A 16,126-nucleotide genomic window follows, 5' to 3' on the forward strand; every position below is an offset into this window, starting at 1 on the left:
ATATATACGAGAAGAAGTTAAAGAAGTCCTCTTCAAAACCGGTGGTGGTCGTTTAGAAGAGAGTTTATTCTTTTCTTTTGATAGAAGAAGAAGAAGAAAGTTTGCGCATCATCGAAAATTGAATTGAGTACACGCGTGCTCCACGCATATAAATTTACAAATTGAGCAATAAAAACAACGAGAGAAAGAGAGAAGAGTTTGGTCAAAGATGATCAAAGCGTTTATCGTGGTGAATAACCACGCGATGGTTCGACTGTGCAGATTTTACGAACAGCTGGTACGTCTCTTTTAGTATATACGTGTTATAATCTCTCTTCTCTCTCTCTCTTTCTCTCTCTCTGTGTTCGCCAATTATGCGCGAGACTGAACTGATATATGTATCCACTTCTTCTCTTCTAAACAACAAAAACAACAAAAACAGGCTGTCGATAAGCAATCCGAGCTGTGTCAAACCGTGTATAAGATTGTCACCTCGCGTCCAGACCATTTGTGTTCGTTCGTGGACGATAGCAATACCTTCGGCCCGGACACGAAGCTCGTCTACAGACACTTTGCGACTTTGTATTTTTGCATCCTCTCCGACCGATCGGAATCTGAATTAGCCATGCTCGATTTGATTCAAGTGTACGTGGAAACCTTGGACAGAGTGTTTGAGAACGTCTGCGAGTTAGACTTGATTTTCAACTCGCCGAAAGCGTACACGGTTTTGGACGAAACCGTCGTCGGCGGTTTAGTCTTGGAAATCAACTCTCAAAAGATTTTAACCGTGTACGATCAGTTACAAAAGCTAGAAAAGATGCACTCGAGCTTAATCGATAAGTTACAAGTAGGAAGTTAATCCTCACGGTGTGTTGCCTGTTGTTTATGCAGGGATGCGTTTTGTTTTCGTGTAATAAAACTAATAATAAAACTAATACTAATACTAATACTTTCTCGCGAAACTCGTACATATTTTTCTCTCTCTCTCCGTCTTTTGTGCTCTAAATTTTGTGCCGATCCAGCGAAAAGCTTTTTTTTGTGGGGTTTTTCATCTTTGACGAAAACCCGCAAAGTTCTTTCTTTCTCCGTCATAAAGCATTTACGAATAAAGAATAAAAATAGATAGAAAAAATGCTCCGATCATCGACGCTTTTGAGACGATTATCCAGCCACGCTTCGGCGTCGTCGTCCTCAACGTCGTCGTTGTGTTCGTCATCGTGGATCAGCAGCTCCTCCGAAAAGAGTCTTCTTTATACCAACACTAATTTGAGTAACGAGAAGAAGAGAAGACATTTCTCGTCCTCTCCGTCGTCGTCGTCGGAAAACGATCAAAAAAATAATAATGAGATCGTCACGCCGGAACAGACGAAAGCTTTGTCGGACAAACCAGTGGCGACGGATTTAACCTCCATCGTGGACGCGTCCGCGAACACGTTGTTCTTAACCGAACTTTTTCGAGGGATGAGTTTAACGTTGAAATACTTTTTTGATACCAAGGTGACGATAAATTACCCGTTCGAAAAAGGTCCTCTCTCGCCGAGGTTTCGCGGGGAACACGCGTTGAGAAGATACCCAACCGGGGAGGAGAGATGTATCGCGTGTAAATTGTGCGAAGCCATCTGTCCGGCGCAAGCGATTACCATAGACGCGGAAGAAAGAGAAGATGGATCGCGAAGAACGACAAAGTACGACATCGATATGACCAAGTGCATATACTGCGGTTTTTGCCAAGAGGCGTGTCCGGTAGACGCGATTGTGGAAGGACCAAACTTTGAATACGCGACGTACAGTCACGAGGAGCTTTTGTACGATAAGGAAAAGTTGTTGGCGAATGGAGACAAGTGGGAAAAAGAAATTGCAAAGAACTTGCAAAGCGAGTCTTTGTATCGTTAATCGCTTTGCCCTCTCCGAAGCTTACTACTAACTAATACACACAGAAAAATAGAGAAATTGTTTGGAATCGATCGGGAGGGCAGTATTTGTAATATATATTTAAACAACACAAACACAGAACAAAAATAATTTTTGATCTTCTAATAGCGTCCTCCTCGGCCTCCTCGGCCTCGACCTCTGCCACGACCTCTTCCGCGACCGTGAACGCTCGTATGCGTCGCGCCTTCTCTTCCAAAAGTCTCCGAATCAACTTTTCTTTGTTCCGCCATTCTTTGAAAGTGCGCACTTCTGTTTTCTTTTTGCGTCGCGTCCGAGGACATGGTATCAAAGAAGTCGTCCTTTTCATATTTTGCGACGCCGAGATCGTTTGCCGTTTGTTCTCTAGCTTTGTCAAATTTAGAAAGCATGCTTTCGAAATCAAAAGCTTCAGTCGGAACAACCGCGCTTTGAGGCAAGTTTTGGTTCGATACGTTACCAAATCGACCGCCACCTCTGCCACCCGCACCTCTTGGTTGCGGGATTCTTCCCCCGGCACCTCTACCACCTGGCGGGGGTGCTGGTCTATCTGGTGGCGGTGGCTTTGGTTTCGATGTTGGCAAACCAGCTTGCGCGGCAGCAGCGAAACTCGTCGGTTTCACGTATGCCGGTTTCGCCGCTTCCATGACTCTTGCCGGCGCCGGCGCTGACTGCGCCGGAACAGCTCCTGGTCGCGCCGGTGGCGGTACCAATCCAGCTGGCTGCTGCCGCTGTGCTTGAGGCGGTGCCTGTCCGAATCCTTGTTGTGGTGGTTGCTGTTGTTGATATCCTTGTTGCTGATACTGTTGTTGTGGCGGTGGTTGTTGCGGGGGAGGTTGTCCCCAGCCACCGTATTGCTGTTGTTGATACTGCTGTGGCGGTGGTTGTTGCTGTTGGAATACCCCCTGTTGAGATTGACTCAAATCATCCGGGACGCCGTGTCTGGTTGTATATCTCTCCATTTCTTGAATCTGAACAATATCTTCGATTTCGTTTTGGAGAAAACGAATCCCCATGTGGACCTCCTGAGAGGGCGGAATCGCCGGTTTCCCCAAACTTCTTCGGTTTTCCGTGCCGTGACTCAACACTGTTTTTAGTATGTAACATCGTGAACAGAGAAAAAGAGATACGCGTGAGTGCGAAAAGAGAGAGAGTAGAAAAAGAAAAAGAACAGCAACTTTGAGACGATTTATTAGTAGTAGTAGTAGTAGTAGTGTATTCTTCCTTCTCCTTTGAGACGATTCGTTCATTCTCTCTCGATCCAGGCCAAGAATTTTCAACTACGTACGAAAGAATAAATAAACGCACCATTATTCAATATGATCGATCCGTCGGTCTGATTGACTTCCGCTAAAATTCCAGTGTATCGAACGCGGGCTGTTGAACTAATCAACGAAAACGTTCCGCCGATATATCCTGCCATGTTTTAATTTCTCTTTCTTTATAAGAACTCGAGGAGATGAGTGAGGTGTGAAGAATCGGTTCTTTTGTTTCCTTCCAGTCGAGAAGAATTATAAAATTTTGGCGGGCAATTTTGGTCTAAAAAAATGATCTCAAAAACTACAACTACTACTACCAGTACTACTACTATTACTATTACTATTACTCTCTTCTCTTCTCTTCTCTTCTCTTCTCTTCTCTTAAGCTCCAACTAAAACACCCAACGCTTCTAACAAACCCTCTAACAAAACATCAAACGCGTCCGTGGCTTCTAAAACAGCCGCAGCATTCCACAAGGCGTGAAGCACGATAGGTGCGACGACGTTTCGAGTTCGGACGTAAAGAATACTGAGCGCCACGGAAAGCGCCGTGAGTGGGAGGAAACGGTCCATCGAAAAGTGTGCCAGAGCAAATATACAGCTAGAAAGACATATGGAGGTGGATACGCGCCACTTTTTCGTCAAAGATGGCATGAGGAAGCCGCGAAAGATTACCTCTTCCCAAATAGGGGCAACCACAGCGACTAAGACGGCGTAGAATAATACGGAGACGCCGTCTCCGCTCATAGCCACGCGCTCAAAATTTGATGGATTTACCACCACTGGAGTGGTTGTCAGTTGAGTACTGGAACCATTACCTCCGAATAAAGATGTCAAGATGCCGCGTAAGCTAAAAATTGTTCCACCGTTTGCAAAATAATCGCACAGTTTTGAGTTCAGTTCCGCGACGAGATTCACGAGAGGAAACGTCGCCACAAACAAAAGAGTCTCTTTCGAACACCGTTTGAACTCTTCGACTGATTCAAACGTAACCCGAAACCAATTCGTATTTTTCAACTCTTCTTGATACTTTCTCGTCCCGAACCACACGCAAAATATCCCAACCACACACGCTGCGATATCCGCAAACAAAGAGTACAGCGCCACGCCTCGACTTGTCAGCGCCTCTGCGTCGAAACCCATATGGAATGTCGCCCAAGGTACAAAAGACTGTCCGACCCACAGAAATGAAATCATCCAGAGCATCATGACCACGACGACGTGCGACAGAGACCACGGTACTGCCCATATTTTTCCAATAGTAATACTTTCATTTCCATCGTCCACGTTAAAGAGTTTTCGTTCCCAGTCTTTTCCTTCTTCTCTCGTTTTCTTTTCAAAATCCTCCTCCCGCTCCTCCTTCTCCTCAAGATGTTGGTGGTTGTTACTACCGTCATTAGTAGTACTACGAACAAATGCTCTTCTCCTTTGTATTCTCACTTCTATTTTGCTGCTATCGCTACCACTCAGGAGCAACTTTGCCTTCCTCGATGGCCGGAGGGGAAATGGGTGTCGTTGTTGTTGTTGTTTCCAACTGGAATCGTATCTTGTTGGTTGAGCTGCTCTTCTATCGGCGACGGCAGCAACTCGAGAAAAGGACGAAGAGGAGACAGAGTGACTCGCGAGGCGAGAAGTCAACATCGTCGTCGTCATCGTCCTCGACCTCCTCGTCACAGACAGGACGATGGATATCTTTTTTTCTGGAGAGAGTTCTTTATCTTCAAAATATCAAATCAAATTACAAATTGCTCTCCCTGTTTGTGCTAGACGTACACGTATATTGAAGCTATGGGCTATTATTGAAACTATAAATACAAATCATACAATTACGAAGGAGGATTGTAGTAATTGTAACGAAACTTTCTACCGAACGCGCGTTTGCTCGTCACGTCTTTATATCCTCTCCAAACTTTACCGACATCTGGATGCCAACCGAAAGAGTTTTCATTCAACGCCGGATGCCGATATGCGACCGGATCAAACTCAACTCTCGGAGCGACCGCGGCGTGCGGTAAAGGTACTGCCCACTTCAACTTTTCGTGACGCATGCGAAATTTTGCTTTGTTTTGCATTAAAACTGGGACTGAGGTGACCCACAAAACCAAAGAAGGGGCATAAGCTCTCTTTGATAGCAAGACGAAAGAGAGAAAGCTTTGCGCGATCAAAAGTGCATATATCGTCAAGTCCGTAACAGTTTGCCACATCGATCCACTCGATTCATACGTCTTGTCGTAGACGTATAAGATGTGATAACGCCAAATTATAAAGTTGAAGACGAAGAAAATCGTCGAAAGTAGCGAGATCATCGGCGCAACTGGAGCGAAAACCAAACCAATGAGCATCACCATGACGAAAACGCCAACTTCTCTTCCAGCTCTAACTGACCTTGGCGAGTACTTCACCGTCCGGTCGCGTGGTGTGACCGCGCAACCCAAACAACAGCAAAACTTGTTCACCGCCATACACAGTACGCCAGGATGCGGGAAGATTAAGCGTTGCGATGGTAAATAAATTCCTCGAAATAAAATCCAAATGAGGAAGAAATTTGACGTCAAAGGTAAGGATGAGCCAAGCAACGTTAACATTTCATCTGGACCTTCGGTTTGCAACGCCGTCAAGTAACGTTCAAACGCGAACCCCGAAACAGTACCGAGGAATATATTCATAAAAGCCCACAGAAAGTAGAACTTGGTGAATTGCTGATCCGTCTTTGATAACGAAACGTGAGTCGTTTGCGCTTGGACGAGATAAAGTAATCCAAAACTCATGATGAATGTCTCCCATAGCGTGAGCAAGATGGGCGGTAAAATCGATCCCACGATTACTCTTACGACTCCTGCATCTTCACTTTTGCAATACCAGTTCATAAATTCTAACGTCGTTGCTTCTGATGCGCTTGATGATGTCACGTCGTTTGCGCAGAGTGTATTCAGAACACCGGCGAGCGTTCCCATCGGTAAAAAAATTATAATCGCAATCAGAGGTAGCACGAATAATGACCTGCGATTACGCTCTTTTTTGCGCAGTAAGACAGTTTGCCAATTGATATCATCCGGTCCAGGCGCAGGTTGGATTTGAAAGGATCCTCCTCGAGAAGTAATTCTACACTGTGCAGCGCATGCTGCAGCGTATTGAGATCGAAACGCAATCACGCACGAAGGTCCAGGGCCTTTGAATAAGGCTGCTCTTCTCTCGCGCAATATTTCAGCATCTATCGTTTTTAGCCTTTTCGTGAGAAATTCGCGTCGATTTGATGCTTTTGATCCGGTCCCAGCTCTTTCGTACATGTCTCCAATTCTCCGCGTCATCATTAATCGATCTCGGGAGTTTTTTATTTCATCGCGCAGAGTGAGCAAATAATCGACGCGTTCGTGGTCGTGCAAGGGAATGATTCTGAGAAAATCAGCCCCAAACAATCCGCGAAAGAACTTTTCTACGTGTTGAAGATCATCCCACGGATCCCCTCGACCTTGCGAATCACCAACATCTGTCATCAACACGCAATAATTTTGGACGAGTACTGACACGATTCTTTCTCGTTGTTGTTGAATATTAATGTCTCCGTTGTTTTGAAAGTCACCTTCTCCCGCAAATTCTTCCTCTAATTCATCCGCGTCAACAAAATGCACTGCCGATACGAATCGTCTGTCGTCAACAGATGGTACTGGACAGCACTTCGCAAACTGATAAGAATCATCATAAACTCCCGCCGCTGCCTCCATCGTTTGCGTTTTTACTTTTTCATTTTCGAAATCCATACCACTCGGTCGTCTTCTATGCGCCTTACGGGTAGGAGTATTTTGAGCAGATGACGGATTTGGAAATAAGAGATTGCTCGCAGCTTCGGCGCCTTTCGTAGGAGTGACCACGTGATGAGAAATACCCTTAGATGGCGTAGGATGTGGACTCGTTCGAGAGGAAGAAGCATTATCGTTCATCATAGCTTTTTCTGCGAGATCTGAGAGATCTTGTCCATAAGAATCATCAGAACGAATATGAGGCGATAGATATTGCAGTTCAATATCTTTTGAGCTCGATTTATGCATGAGTCCTCCACCGCGCGCTCGAGTTGGTGTGCACGGGATATTATTCTCGCCATCTTGACCGCAAGTTCCACATTCGACATCATCCCATAAATTTTCACTATTTTTCACATTGTTATTGTTAGCCCACACTGTTTCGGCAATATCTAATCCCACCCACCAGTTATGCGCGATCGAATGCGTATCCTCAAGTTCATCGTAATCAGTGAAATCTTCAACGATTTGAGAAATATTTTCTTGCAGAACTTGCAGTTCAGTTCTCACAACATTACCCGAACTTTCTAAATTTTCAAAGGACCCGCTTTTATTAGTATTATTGAATCCTTGAATGATGCCTTCGTTCAAATTTTCAGCTGATGGCATTCTCAGAAACGGATTGGGCGATTCTGGTCGTCTCAATTTCAGCGGTAAATCACCGATTGACGCAGTAGTATTGTGCACATTTTTCGATGTAAACGAATCTGGAGTCGCCTCAAGTGCATCGGGTGGCGACAAAGGCGAAAGCGGACCCATCGAGGACGCCGTTGATAATTCACCTGGCGTTTCAGATCCTGACTCGCGGCCAGTTGGTCTTGGAATCGCAATTGGTGCCGGAATCACTCTTTTTCTAGTGCTGTAAGTATCGCTGTCGTTTTCTTCGTCTCTTTTTGCTAACTCTTGTCTCTCCTGAAAAAGCTGCCTCTTTTGTCTCTCTCTTTCTTCTCTTTTCGTCAGGTGCTGTTTCTCACTTTTATGATACCGACTCGCTACGTCAGAACCTTTCGGCCGCGTTGTGACGTAATTTGACAATCGCAAATCCAGAGACGCTCTGGGCATGTTGAACTTTGCTCCGCTATTTTTCGTGTTTTCACTTCCTCTGGATGCGTCGCTGGAAACCGATGTAGGACTTGCATTCGATTCAGGGCTATTTAGCTTGCTGCTGATGTTCTCTCTGTCGTCGATATTTTTCTCAGGATGACTTCTTTCTTGTGCGCTATTTTCCACCATGGTACCAGTCGGCGACGTCGGGAGTGACGATCTTCGATTGAAATTATTTGGATCCGCATTAATTGATGCCACTGGAGTTGAGAACCTATTTTCGCTACACATCGGAGTAGGAAAATCACCTCCTCCGCTAGTTCTTGGCGATATCACGGATCTACTTAGACCTGGACCTAACATTGCTTCTAAAAGGATAGGCCACGATTCATCGGCAACATTCGCGCTATTATTTTTGACTGCACTTCTTCTTCCCTCACTTCCCGTACTAAAATTAGACATTCCCGAACGCTGTGTCTGCAACTGATCAATAATACCACCACGACCATCACTTCTTGCGCTAAACTTACTATAATCGTTCTCTTCGTAATCGCTGGGCCCGGAAACGATATCTGCAATCTCAGCGAGCGTTTTTGACACTGTCGATAAAAATGGGTTTGTTACTCCTTTTCTCACAGATCCATCACCTACATCCCCACTACTTGTTTTGTCAAGACCGCCTTGATCGCCACTCATCCTATTTTCTACGTCGTATTCTTCTTGTTTTTCTATTGGTTGGAGCACGTTGATTCCAAATTCCGCCGTTTCGTTCGTTCCTTGTTGCAACAAACGTTGCAAAGTCGTTTGCGGCAAATGCATTGTTCTCCATACATTACACTCTCCCGTGGAACTTCCATACACTTGCCTCAAAAATTCGTAAGAACGATAGTGATGCTTTAATAACCATAGCGTATACAACGTGATGAGCCAGGAAAACAGGACGTGCACCCAAAATATACCAGACATAGGCTCAATATTTGCGATGGTCAACCCCATCAAATAATTTTCACCTGAATTCACCGCATCTGTACTATTCACGTACGTCTCTCTCAACGAGTCTATATAAAACGACTGAGAAATATGGATCGGACACAGCATAATGAGTCCTAAAACGGTAATCGGTAGAAACAGTTGCGTTCCAAACTGCGCGACTCGTAAAAATACCAAGGCGTCCAGTCCGCTCGAGTTCACCAACTCGGTATCCGAAACGTTCATGACGTGAGACACCCAACCGAACACGTGCACAAACCAGTACTTCAGTATGTTTTCTTTTTTTCGCTGCTTAAGTTTCGGCAAAGGCGGCGGCGCGTTTCCAGCCACGTTCAGCGAACTCAAATAGCACCTCCCAGAGTATATGGGTATATTATGCCTCAGCAGTCCGAACGATGCGAGGAGGAGAAACGCGAGAAGGATGTAGACCGCAAACGCGGTGATAACGTCCGCATCTTTAACGTTCGTATTCACGCATGCGAAGTTATACTTATCGAAGCACGTCGTCGTTCGTACATCGCTGCCTCCCGACGACATTTGTTCTTACAGTTACGGAAGCAAGTCAAACGTAACTAACTTTTTAATAACGAACGGAATATTGTCGATAAGCCAAAGAAGAGAATTTTAAGCGCATTTTTTTCTACCCTCTTTTAAAAGTGTTTTTTGCCGTGTTATGGGAACGTTACCCCGCAAAAGGCGTTTCTCAGTACTCCTCGACGCAAACCAGAGGAGGAGGAGGAGGAAGAGAGTGTATGTCACCGATTTTTTCGTGAGTAAGTATCGCGCGCAATCAAATCAAATATCAAACAAACAGCAATCTTTGAAGTAAAAGAGAGTGAAGTCAAAAATTTTACAACTTTTCTACGCGTACTCAAACCTAAATCTCTCTCAAAAAACGAAAAGCACTTTTCTCTTCTCTTCTCTTCCGCTACTTGTTACTTATATCGTCGCATTTTTTTCCTCCCCTCTACTCGTACTGGACGACCCCTGAACGACGACGAGCTCTTCGTCGTCGAGGAAGTCGTCGTCTTTCTTCTTATCCAAGAGCAACTCGCCGTGATAATACACGTCTACCGCGACGGCGGCGATTAAACAACCCAAGACTAACTCTATGCGAAAAGGCTCGCCAAATTTTACGATGGATAACGTGGCGACGATAAACATCGCCCCGGTCGCCGCAAACGTCTTTGCAATATTATCCAAAAACTTCATAACTCCACTCGTCGCTATGCCTACGAACGCGTAATTACAAATCAACATAAACGTCAACGCGGTGTGACCTCTAAATAGCACCTCCACGCCTTTGCTGAAAAGCTCGCCGTCCCACACCACGGATACGGTCGTAAAGAGTACCCCCCACGAATATAACAACACGTTCTGAAAGTGAAAGTTGTTCGGCAAGTGTTTCAGAAACTTCTCGCAGAAAACGCTACTCATCGCGGTTAAACACGCGTTGCATACTTTCAATCCGTATCCTAGCGCGCTCCCGACCAAGACGTGTCCGTCCTTGCCTTGGCCGAGTTGCGACACCGTGCATCCTATCGTTAATAACACGAGCATTCTCCATTGTAATTTATTCAAATCTACTTTCATGATTATGCGAAAGAATATAGCCGTCGATAATATTTTCAAGTTGTTCAACAGTTGAAAGTTCGTCGCTCCGAGCTCGCGTATGATGATAAAGTTCAGATTGTTCGAGACGAAGTACAACAACGCCGGGACAGCCGCAGTTAACACGGTTTGCGAACTCCTCTCGATTTGTAACTGCCCGTTCGATTGGACGTAATCGTTGTAAAAGAACGTGGAAGACAAGGCTAACTTCGTCACTTCCGCGAAGAATGGTATCGTGACCGTCTTATACGCGTATTTCCCGTTCGGAGATATCGTCGCGTGCGTCAAAAGGGAGACGGAACATGTCAACACGAGTTGCGCGCTAAACGCCGCCGCTTGGAGCGAAGTGAACCCTTTCTTCGCGCTGAATACCATTACGATGATGTTGTTATCTTCAGTAGTGTATAAATATATGTGTGTTTTTTATATGTATTTGCTGCGTTTCTTCTTCTTCTTCTTCTTCTTCTTCATTCGTTTTGTGTACAAATGTGTTGTGGTGGAAATGTTCGTTTTGTCTGCGAGTGGTGTGTGTTCGTCTGTTTGTCAAAACTCAAAACTCAAAACTCAAAAACCATCGCATGCACGTTTTTTCGCCAGAATTTCTTTTAGCTGCTTTTGTCATCATCATCACATCACGTAGTGAAGAGGAGGAGTAGGAGGAGTCAGACTACTATGCTTCCCACGCACATCGGTGGTGGTAGTGGTCAAGGTGGTGGTGTGAACGCGAATAATTTCACGACGAACGATCCAGAGTCTGGTGGTGGTGGGTTGTCGCACTCGTTTATAGACGATAACGATGAAAATAAATATCGAACGAAAGAGAAGAGTTTCCTCCCCCCCGGAGGGACGCACATGCGGCAACTTTTTTTATTTCTCTTCACGCAAAAGAAAGCGAGAGTGGCGTTCGAGGTGGTGCGATTTTTCGTCGTCGCTTTGTTCTTTCGATGGCTGGTCGTGAAAGTCGTCTTCGAGGACGGGAACGAGGACGAGGATCACCCGGGTAGTGTATTGTCGACATCAAAAACAGGTGGTGGTGGTAAAAGGTATAGCAACAACAATAAGAACACGAACAAATACCACCACTCTCTCTTGGACGGAGAGGATAACATGTTTCCATTTCCTGAGTACGATAACTTAGTGATAGTCACTGGACACTCCGTGTACTCTGGGAGCGATTACATGCGCGCTGGAGAGGAAAATTCGTGGTTTCTAGAAGAGTATCAGATGCACGCGGGAACGGCAAACGCTTTGGTCGAACAGATTAAAGTCGGCGTCGAAACAGCCGCACGAGATGGAAAGGCAATTTTATTGTTTAGTGGTGGTAAAACGAGAAAGTTAGGCGGTCAAGTGAGCGAAGGATCGTCCTATTGGCAAGTTTCGCGAGCGTATAACTGGTTTGGGGAGATGAGCGTAGAGAAGAGAGCGTTTACGGAGGAGTACGCTCGAGATAGTTTTGAAAATTTGATGTTTTCCATGTGTCGGTTTTACGAGTTGACGGGGAAGTATCCGATGAAAACGACCGTGGTTGGCTACGACTTCAAGCGAGAGCGATTCGAAGAGCTTCACGCCAAGGCGTTAAAAATACCAAGCGTAAGGTTTGCGTTCGTCGGAACGCCCGAGGTGATGTCGTTTAAGAAACAGTTCGTGGAAGGAGAAGTCAAGGTCAGAAGCTTATTCGAGAAAGATGCGTACGGGTGCGAAGCTCCGTTATCTGAAAAGAGAAAACTCAGAGACCCATTCGCTGTTGGTGCTCCGTACGAAGCGAGATGTCCGGAAATGCAAGGTGCCCTGTCGGTGTGTAAGCGTGCAAAATCGAAAAAGGCGGGTTCGGTAAAATCTATGATCCAGCGAGTATCGTTGCCTTGGGAGTAATGATATGAGCAAACGTATATGAGTAGTAGTAGTACTAGTACTAGTAGTATGACGATAATAACGTTAGTAAAGTTTAGCTCTATAGTTTGTTGCGCAGATTTCTATCTTTAGGTGTCTCACAAAAGCAACGAACTCTGCTCTCTCTTCTTCTTCTTCTTCTTCAGAATTTCCCATCTCATCAAAACAAGGCACGCACGTGTATCATATCCACTCGGACTGACTGCTAACTCACGCGCAGTATGATCGAGTGAGTGTCGAAGAAAGTTGCTTGCTTAGTTGCTGCATCATGTCCACCGGTGGCCTTGGAGGCCTGAATAAGTCCCCGAACGGCGTCGTCTTCGGGGTAGTACAGCTCCAGCTTCCCAACGTCGTCACTCCCACCGACCTCGCCGTGCAAACCCAATGTATCGTCGACTTGGTGGCCAAGGCGCGACGAAATTTGCCGACGATGGACCTCGTGGTGTTCCCCGAGTACTCCCTCCACGGTCTGTCAATGGACACGAACCCGGCAATCATGTGTTCGCTGGACGGACCCGAGATCGCGGCGTTTCGTAAAGCGTGCGTCGACAACAGCATCTGGGGATGTTTCTCCATCATGGAGCTCAACCCAGGGGGCATGCCGTACAACACCGGCGTTGTCATCGATGCTGAGGGCGCCATCAAGCTCTACTATCGCAAGCTCCACCCCTGGGTCCCGGTTGAGCCGTGGGAGCCCGGTAACGTGGGGATACCCACGTGCGTCGGACCGAAAGGGTGCATCCTCGCCCTCATCATCTGCCACGACGGCATGTTTCCCGAGTGTGCGAGAGAATGCGCGTACAAAGGCGCGGAGATCATGATACGAACCGCGGGTTACACGGCGCCAATCAGAGAGCCGTGGAGGTACACCAACCGTTCCAACGCTTTTTGCAACCTGATGGCGACAGTCAACGTGTGCATGTGCGGCTCTGACGGCACGTTCGACAGCATGGGCGAGGGGATGATAGTCAACTACGACGGCGAGGTTTTAGCGCACGGCACAACGGGTCGACCGAACGAGATTATCACGGCGGAGATACGTCCGGATCTCGTCAGAGAGGCTCGGGCGACGTGGGGGGTTGAGAATAACCCGTATCAACTGGGACACAGAGGTTACGTCGCTGTCTCGGGGGGAGCGAGAGACTGTCCGTACACGTTCATGACAGACATGGTCGCCGGAAAATACGAGGTGCCGTGGGCGGAGACGGTGGTGGAGAAGGACGGGAAGTCGTGCGGGTTCGCCGCGCCGACGAGGACGTACAAGGGCGAGGAGACCCCGCCGGATATTCCCAAGTGAACCGAGTTGTATATAAGCATTTTTTCTTGTTGTTCATACTGATCCCCTTCTTCTTTTTTTTCTTCTTCTTCTTCTTCTTCAGATTTTCCCCTCTCATCACTTCAAACACACACACACACACACTACTGCTACTCAATCTTTAGCCACGCGCGTACCCGCTCTGACTGCTCACTCACGAGTGCAGTACCAGGGAGTGCCGAAGAAAAGATGCTTGCTTCGTTGTTGTTGGACTAGAGTGTTGGATTTACAAAATTCAAAAGCAGAAGAAGAAGAAGTGTTTGTTTATTCAACAAAATGTTGCCGCTCGACTGCGACAAACACGTGAAAGCAAAGCTTGAAACCAGAGGCGTTCGCTCCGCAGAAGAAGCTTTGAAAAAGAGCGAATTAGATGTGATCGAATTAATCGACGTCTCGCTCGAAAAAGCGAGCAAAGCTTTGCGTCAGATTGCAAAAGGAGCGTGTCCAGAACCAATTAATGCCTTCCAGATGAAAGAAAAGAGCGCTGGACAGAAAGGGGGAAATTTTATTAAAACGGGCGTGAAAACGCTCGATGAAGCGCTATTGGGAGGAGTACCGGTTGGCACGATTACAGAATTTGTCGCTCCAGCGGGGAGCGGGAAAACGCAAATGTGTTTAGGCTTGGTCGCGCAGACGTGTGCGCCGAAAAATTTTGGCGGTTTAGACGCTTCCGTCGTGTTTGTCGATACGGAACAGACATTTAGCTCCAATCGATTAGCGGAAATCGCAAAGAAGCGATTTCCAGAAATCTACGACAAAGACTATTATAAGGATGGAAATAATAACGATAGCGTTTCGAATTTCGGAGGAATGGATAAAGATGCGGAAATGCGATTGGAGAAGCTACTCGCGGAGAAGGTATTCGTTGTCACCCCGCAGTCTCTTCAAGAACTTAAAGTCAGAATTGAAAATTTGAAACCAGCATTGACACAGTCTGATGCGAAGCTCATCGTGATTGATTCTGTGGCTAGACTCGCGCGAGCAGAGGGTGGGATCGGAGCCGGCTCGTCGAGCAGTGAAAGCCTGGTAAAACGACAAAATATTTTGAGCTCAATCGCTGCGGCTTTGAAACGACACGCGGAACAACTCAATGTCGCTGTCGTGGTTACGAATCAAGTGACCACGAACACGAATATAAATTCAAATTATCACAACAGCAACGACCCGGCGAAAGCTAATATGGTTTCACGAGATAGTCAGGTCGCTGCTGCTTTAGGTACGAAGTGGGCCCACTGCGTCAATGTGCGCATAAGTATGAGCGGCGCAATCGACGGGAAAGCGGACGGGAAGAGGGAGATGAGGGTAGTCAAAAGTCCACGAACGGCTCTGAGTCGATTTTTGTATCGCATAACTGCATCTGGGTGTGCATCAATTGACATAGACTAGCATTTTGTAAAATATACACATACACGCCCCACAAAGTAAAGCCGACGAGTTACCTAACAATCTTTTAAGCACCACGTCGTCGCCAAAACTTCCACCATCTCTCCTCGCCTCTACCGTCTACGTTTTCGTTCAATTCTCTTTCCATTCTTTCTATGACTTTCATCGTCACGTCGTCTTCCCTTTTCTTCCCTACGCTTTGTTTCAACTTTTCATACTCTTGTCTTTTCTCTTGGTGTGAGCTCTGCAGCCCATTTTCAACCATCCATTTATTGCTCTCTTCCATCATGTACCCAATGGGCAAGCACACGCCGCTCCCGAATACAACGCCGTAGAGCAAACCTTTCGCTCGACTTCCTGGAATTGCTAAGCCAGTCAAGCCACTCGTTAAGCCACCGGCGAAGACGTAGTTCAAATAATCGTCGATATCTCGAGTGGCTTTGGAATACAAGCGAACGGCGGTGAAACAACTCGCAAAAGATCCTATTCGAACGCCGTGCATGGTGATGCCTCGTATCATTCGCTCCACTCTGTGCTTGGAATTCAACAACGGGGTTGCCGTTGCTGAGGAAGAAGATGTCGTTTTGTTCATATTATTATTGCTACTACTACTACTACTGCTACTATTGCTGCTACTACTTTTAACTGCTTGTTGTTGTTCTGACGAAGTCGTGGGTGAGTTGACGTACGCGCCGTATGCCATTCCGAACAGCATTCCGTACGCTGTGCCCTGAGCCCATTCTTTTAGCTCAGGAGGAGGAGGAGGAGGATCCTCGTTCGGAGGTACGTATCTGAACCATTCCGACGACATGTGTGGTAATAATAATATACAAATAATAATAACGCAGAGAGCGTGGATTTGGTCCACTTGGAAGAGGGGGAAAAACGGAAAAACGGAAAAACGGAAAACCGAACTACTTTGATTGACATAGCTTTTTAGCTAAGTAGGT

General features: G+C 46.4%; 10 protein-coding genes across 10 annotated transcripts; 5 read left to right on the forward strand and 5 right to left on the reverse strand.

Annotated features, from left to right (window-relative positions):
* Positions 1 to 208: 208 nt before the first annotated feature.
* On the forward strand, positions 209 to 838 carry Bathy06g00720 (predicted protein; the record flags this gene model as incomplete). The annotated part of the gene is made up of 2 exons (XM_007512369.1): positions 209 to 277; positions 422 to 838. 2 exons carry the CDS (start codon positions 209 to 211, stop codon positions 836 to 838), a joined length of 486 nt encoding a protein of 161 aa, XP_007512431.1.
* Positions 839 to 1,110: 272 nt separating this feature from the next.
* Positions 1,111 to 1,872, forward strand: Bathy06g00730 (predicted protein; the record flags this gene model as incomplete). The annotated part of the gene is made up of 1 exon (XM_007512483.1): positions 1,111 to 1,872. The coding sequence occupies one exon, from the start codon at positions 1,111 to 1,113 to the stop codon at positions 1,870 to 1,872; it is 762 nt and encodes a 253-aa protein (XP_007512545.1).
* Positions 1,873 to 2,012: 140 nt separating this feature from the next.
* Bathy06g00740 (G2/M phase checkpoint control protein Sum2) lies at positions 2,013 to 3,310 on the reverse strand (the record flags this gene model as incomplete). Its single annotated transcript, XM_007512422.1, has 2 exons — positions 2,013 to 2,974; positions 3,196 to 3,310. The coding sequence occupies 2 exons, from the start codon at positions 3,308 to 3,310 to the stop codon at positions 2,013 to 2,015; spliced, it is 1,077 nt and encodes a 358-aa protein (XP_007512484.1).
* A 217-nt stretch (positions 3,311 to 3,527) lies between these two features.
* Positions 3,528 to 4,799, reverse strand: Bathy06g00750 (predicted protein; the record flags this gene model as incomplete). The annotated part of the gene is made up of 1 exon (XM_007512756.1): positions 3,528 to 4,799. One exon carries the CDS (start codon positions 4,797 to 4,799, stop codon positions 3,528 to 3,530), a length of 1,272 nt encoding a protein of 423 aa, XP_007512818.1.
* A 173-nt stretch (positions 4,800 to 4,972) lies between these two features.
* Bathy06g00760 (predicted protein) lies at positions 4,973 to 9,514 on the reverse strand (the record flags this gene model as incomplete). The annotated part of the gene is made up of 1 exon (XM_007512405.1): positions 4,973 to 9,514. One exon carries the CDS (start codon positions 9,512 to 9,514, stop codon positions 4,973 to 4,975), a length of 4,542 nt encoding a protein of 1,513 aa, XP_007512467.1.
* Positions 9,515 to 9,916: 402 nt separating this feature from the next.
* On the reverse strand, positions 9,917 to 10,963 carry Bathy06g00770 (predicted protein; the record flags this gene model as incomplete). Its single annotated transcript, XM_007512658.1, has 1 exon — positions 9,917 to 10,963. One exon carries the CDS (start codon positions 10,961 to 10,963, stop codon positions 9,917 to 9,919), a length of 1,047 nt encoding a protein of 348 aa, XP_007512720.1.
* Positions 10,964 to 11,260: 297 nt separating this feature from the next.
* Positions 11,261 to 12,460, forward strand: Bathy06g00780 (predicted protein; the record flags this gene model as incomplete). The annotated part of the gene is made up of 1 exon (XM_007512746.1): positions 11,261 to 12,460. The coding sequence occupies one exon, from the start codon at positions 11,261 to 11,263 to the stop codon at positions 12,458 to 12,460; it is 1,200 nt and encodes a 399-aa protein (XP_007512808.1).
* A 286-nt stretch (positions 12,461 to 12,746) lies between these two features.
* Positions 12,747 to 13,775, forward strand: Bathy06g00790 (formamidase; the record flags this gene model as incomplete). Its single annotated transcript, XM_007512700.1, has 1 exon — positions 12,747 to 13,775. One exon carries the CDS (start codon positions 12,747 to 12,749, stop codon positions 13,773 to 13,775), a length of 1,029 nt encoding a protein of 342 aa, XP_007512762.1.
* A 294-nt stretch (positions 13,776 to 14,069) lies between these two features.
* Bathy06g00800 (spindle D) lies at positions 14,070 to 15,179 on the forward strand (the record flags this gene model as incomplete). The annotated part of the gene is made up of 1 exon (XM_007512745.1): positions 14,070 to 15,179. The coding sequence occupies one exon, from the start codon at positions 14,070 to 14,072 to the stop codon at positions 15,177 to 15,179; it is 1,110 nt and encodes a 369-aa protein (XP_007512807.1).
* A 64-nt stretch (positions 15,180 to 15,243) lies between these two features.
* Positions 15,244 to 15,987, reverse strand: Bathy06g00810 (predicted protein; the record flags this gene model as incomplete). The annotated part of the gene is made up of 1 exon (XM_007512652.1): positions 15,244 to 15,987. One exon carries the CDS (start codon positions 15,985 to 15,987, stop codon positions 15,244 to 15,246), a length of 744 nt encoding a protein of 247 aa, XP_007512714.1.
* Positions 15,988 to 16,126: the final 139 nt, after the last annotated feature.

Source organism: Bathycoccus prasinos (assembly GCF_002220235.1).
Source record: "Bathycoccus prasinos genomic : Chromosome_6".
In the NCBI taxonomy this organism is placed as follows: domain Eukaryota; kingdom Viridiplantae; phylum Chlorophyta; class Mamiellophyceae; order Mamiellales; family Bathycoccaceae; genus Bathycoccus; species Bathycoccus prasinos.